The 4,734-nt window shown below is 39.2% G+C and overlaps 1 protein-coding gene across 1 annotated transcript; it reads right to left on the bottom strand.

The window, feature by feature from the left end:
• Positions 1-371: 371 nt before the first annotated feature.
• lrif1 (ligand dependent nuclear receptor interacting factor 1) lies at positions 372-4,417 on the bottom strand. The gene is made up of 5 exons (XM_089003328.1): positions 4,177-4,417; positions 3,546-3,922; positions 2,719-3,422; positions 1,710-2,016; positions 372-1,599 (listed from the first exon to the last, which is right to left on the bottom strand). The coding sequence occupies exons 1-5, from the start codon at positions 4,212-4,214 to the stop codon at positions 1,316-1,318; spliced, it is 1,710 nt and encodes a 569-aa protein (XP_088859454.1). The 5' UTR covers positions 4,215-4,417; the 3' UTR covers positions 372-1,315.
• Positions 4,418-4,734: the final 317 nt, after the last annotated feature.

Here is a 4,734-nt window from a genome sequence, read left to right as displayed (position 1 = left end):
TTTCCTCTTCAGAACTATTTGAATCATATTCATAACGGGATGTGTAACAAGAAAGCATATTCTCCAAATCTGAAGCCATTGTTTTGATTCTCCAGCAATGCAAGACGTCTTGGCGTGACGTCACAAACTGGGGGCGGGACTCTCTAAAAATGCCCAATCGCAGCTCAATTTGTGCACATTTTGGACACTTTTTTGGTGTTTTGCATTTGAATAAAAATATCATACTGCGTGTTTTGGGTATTTTAGATGCTATAAAATGTTTTTCTGATGTCAGTTAAAAACAAAAAAGTGACATCGGTTGTCCTTTAAATAAATACTGCCTCCTGCAATTGAGAGATCCAGGGCTCTTGTTTAACATTTAAACAACGAAAACAATTATAATTTCATTCATTATTTCAAACTGAAAGTTCATAAAATATCACAACGTTAAATATACAACAGCCATACATTTAACACAAATTGTGAAATAAATGTATTGCATAATTGTAAACGTCAATCGAACAACTCTCCGGCCTTCAAGCTCAGTCACGCCTAGAGACAGCAGCTCCTTTATTTTGTTTTTCTACTTCTTCCTTTCCTTTACTTTTACTTTCATCACTTTGCTGCTGTGAAATGTAAATTTCTCCACTGAGAGACTAATCAAGGCTAATCCAATCCAATCCAATCAACCAGCCACTAGAGGTTAATGTTAACAATAACCAAACATCAAAATTATTGCTTTATCTTCAAATATAAAAACAAGCCAACACAATTTTCTAACGATATTAGAACAAAGTTTGCTTTTAATGAAAATACTATCATCATACCTCTGAAGATGGAGGTTACTGATTCGCTATGGCGACCCCTTGAAAGGAAAAGCCGAAAGGAAAAGAGGAAGATTATCATCAAACTCAAGATGACATAAAAACAAGCATTTTTATAAACATGTCATAATGAAATGAAAATAGAGTTTGGTGCAAATACTTAATGACATTCCATTTCAGTCGCTGCATGAGAATGGCCAAACTGAAATTGATGGAAAAACGAGGAGATTAAAGGCTATGCTCAAAAATATTAAATCTGCATATTCAAAGAACAATATTGTTAAATGTGGCCCACTATTAAGACAACAACTACTACTATGACTACAACAACCTCCGAGGTTAGTTCTGTTTAACTGCGTGCTTGAATAAAAGCCACCTTCAGTGCAAGTTCTACTATATCATCTACATCAAATGTTTTGTTATGAGCTCATAAACAATAAACTGGCTTGTTCTCTGCTGGCTCCTTTGTGTGCATACAGTCAGGTTAATCCCGTTAAACTCAAGTGTTTCTTTCATTTGACCTTCGACAATCGTGTACTCCGTTTACGCATGCGCTCTCTTGTCCATGTTAACCTCCGTGACTCTTCGATGCCGGCCCTTGTCTTCGCAGGCAGCCCCAAGGTACCAGGGACACAACATGAACACTTTGTACGCTTCCTTGCCCTTCCCATTCGACTTGTATTTGAATAAGGACTATTAATGCTCGGGGCAGCTGAGTGGTGAGAGTCAGGGGTGTCGTTTTCATCCGAGTTGGCGATATCATCATCGATTGGCTCCACGTAGCCAACGATTAGCCCTGTGTCAGGATCATAGAATGTTTTTCTTATGAGAACTTTTACTAGAAGGACCTTTTGCTTTGTTAGCTTTGCTCTTACGGTTCAAGACAAAACTTGAATGAGTTGTTACCTGCATCGGGACTTGAAACGACAATTTCTCTTGATAATTCTGGTCTTTTGACATCAACTGGACTTCTGCTGCGGTGACGCACTTTTGGATTGTAACGGCATTGTATGAAAAGGTCACTTTCTTTCAAAGGCTTGATGGTTTCCTGAACGTCCTCTCTGGGCCCTCTCTGTGCAGGCTTGTGGAGTCCAAAACCAGATGATCCGAGATTAATTCTCTGCAGGCGAATTCTTACATCAGCTGTAACCCCAAACATTTGTCGGAGTGAATGGTCAGATGATCTGCAAACTGGTAGTGAATTTGAGCAACTCTGGAAGTTAAAAAAAACAACAAACACCACACACGATAATTATAAAATGTCATTTGGTGGCATATTCCACCATAAATAAATGAACAAAACCATCACGATCATTAGAAAAGGAATAATAGCATCTTTTACCATTTAACTTAAACCTAATCATTCACAGAGAACACTTTCTCACCGTTTTCGACATTTCCAGTAACAATTAAAACTCAACTGTATTTTATAGCACTTTATAATGCACCCGCACCCAGCATTTTTTCTTTCTTGTCCAAACCAGCTCCTTGAGGGCTGTTGTCCTGCATGTTTTATACGCCTAACCTATTTCACGAAACTGATTCAAATGCTCGGGATTGTGATCAGGCTTCTTCAGAGCTTGCTGAACATAATATAACAATAAAAAAATTATCATTGGAATAGGGAAACAAAATATGCTGGAAATTGATCCTCGAGGACCGCAGCAGGACAAGCTAGCTTTGAAACAACCATTGTTGCATACAATACGCTGCACACAGAGTGAAAATGTCATACAATAACAACAGTGTAAACAGAAAATTAACATGGAAGATTTGTCTAAAAAAAATTATAGATTTGAAAATCCCCAACATGTGTGGATCTGAAACACCATGTTTGTATTTGTGTAGATAATGTTGAGAAAAATCTTTTCAAAAAGTATGTAGAGTCCCATTCATAATTAGCAAGTGTGCTTACCGTCTTGCTCTGATCGGATTTCTGGCTTTGGCCAACGGAGCTTTCACATGTTGATTTATCATAGGTTGTATCAGAACAGGTGAGGATTGTCTTCTTTTGTTCTGTCAAGGTTCGTGTGATTGTTTCCTTCTCCAGTGTTTTTTCGACGGCACTTTCAATTGGCACATTCTCAGACTTAGGTGGACTATACGATATAAATATGACATTATCTTCGTCCAAAGAAGGGTCTGATTGCAGTGTTTGACTCAAGTCATCTGGATGATCATCAGTGCAAAGATCAATCACTTCATTTTGATCCTTTGGAGTGACAATCCTTGAGTGAGAGAGTGAAAATGAGGATGCTGGTGCTGCAAGGTTTTTTAGCTGACAATTTTTTTCTTTGTTGTCCACAGGTGACGAAGGGATGCCTTTTTTGGCTGCAAAAAACACCCTGCCGTTGCACATGATCAGGGCTTGCTGATGATGCTTTTCACTTGTAGTTAAACCTGGTGGAGAAATAGGCACCACTTTTTCAAGCACTCCAAACGTGTTGCTCCGTTCCACGGTTTGAAATGTTTTTGATGGAATAGAAGAGGAATGTGAAAGGTCACAAGCAGACTCATGAGAGTTGATTTCTTCAATTATCCATTTCATTGGGCTATTGGGTCTCTCGGAAACCTTAGGAATTAATTTCAAGTGTGATTTCGATGATCCCAGTGAAAGTTCTGAAACATATGATGAAACATTGCTTTGACAGACAGTATTCTTAGATGATATAGTGGGCACAATGGTTGAATCTGAACTTGAAAATGAGTTTGAGGCGGACAGCAATTGCTGTTACTTCATACCAGAGTGAACTTCAGAGGTGGAAACTGATCGCACCTCACTTTTGGGAGATGTGAGGAATGTTTGTGGTTCTTCAGTCCGAAGTTGACATGTATTCAATGAAATATCAAGCTCCAATGCTTGACCTGCAACACCGAGTAGACAAGGCAAGCTATTTGGACGGGAAACTCGATTGCCCAGAGTTTGTTTTGGAGCTACTGACGTCACAGCCGTCTTTATTCCAAAGGGAACAGATGCTGACACATTTCCCCGTGTTTTAGGTTTAATGACTTGTCTTTGGACACATTTCCCATTGACCACCTGAACTGGAATCAACGTCATGATATTTCTTCCATCAGCACCAATGGCAGGCAAGGCCTGGTAGAAAACCCCAGACACTCTAAGAAATGTAAAACGAGCACATATCAAAGTGATCAGTAAAAGTGACATTTTGTCAAAACATGTCAGGTACTGATGCACGATGCGATATTGATGACTTTGGCATATCATTTGCATAGAAAGCATGTATTTTGAGTCAGACAGCACAAAAGAGAAAAGGGACAAAGATACTTATTAAGTAACATTGTGGCGTATTTTCGTGTATCACATAAGGAACACGCGTCAGAATGCCTATCGTTCAATTGGTTACTTTACCTTTGTGTGACATTGTCTTGCTGAGTTGCAGAATACATGTCTCGGTCAAATAATAAATAGGGAAAGCGGCATGCTAAATCCAGGAAAAAGCTAGCGATTGCAGGTTGGCAAAATAAATTATTTCAGCCAGTCGTTGTTCTGCCATTGGATCTGTCCAGTTCCTCAAGATTCAATGAAAATTTTGATCAATCAAGAAATACACCACTGCCTACGTTCACAACATGGGCAAGGCGGTCCTTGTGTTTTTCTTCGAAACGTTGTTGTAATTCTTAGCAAGCATCCTCTGGTTGGTATTAGCGCCACCTTCTTGCTTGGAGACCCGATTTTATCAATTTTAAGCAAAGGATGGTTACGGCGCCGTCAACAGTCGCCCGTCATTTTATTTGCACACCCCGTATTTAAAGTTACATATTTGGATTGGATTGGATTGGATATGCCTTTATTAGTCTCACAGTGGAGAAATTTACATTTCACAGCAGCAAAGTGATGAAAGGAACGAAAGTAGAAAAACAACATTTGTTACATTAAGGCACCCGCTCCACACCCCCCGGCTTTTAA

The sequence above is a fragment of the Hippocampus bargibanti genome, linkage group LG01, assembly GCF_051943395.1.
Source record: "Hippocampus bargibanti isolate YZ-2025 linkage group LG01, ASM5194339v1, whole genome shotgun sequence".
NCBI lineage: Eukaryota > Metazoa > Chordata > Actinopteri > Syngnathiformes > Syngnathidae > Hippocampus > Hippocampus bargibanti.
Note: the sequence above shows the minus strand (reverse complement) of the source record. Positions and strands in the feature narration are given on the sequence as shown.

Excerpts from the sequence above, each read along its gene's own strand:
- lrif1 (XM_089003328.1), bottom strand. The coding sequence starts at position 4,214 with ATGTATTCTGCAACTCAGCAAGACAATGTCACACAAAG. Across the intron at positions 3,923-4,176 it reads CAAGACAATGTCACACAAAG|AGTGTCTGGGGTTTTCTACC; the intron begins GTAAAGTAACCA and ends TACATTTCTTAG. Across the intron at positions 1,600-1,709 it reads CGTTTCAAGTCCCGATGCAG|GGCTAATCGTTGGCTACGTG; the intron begins GTAACAACTCAT and ends ATCCTGACACAG.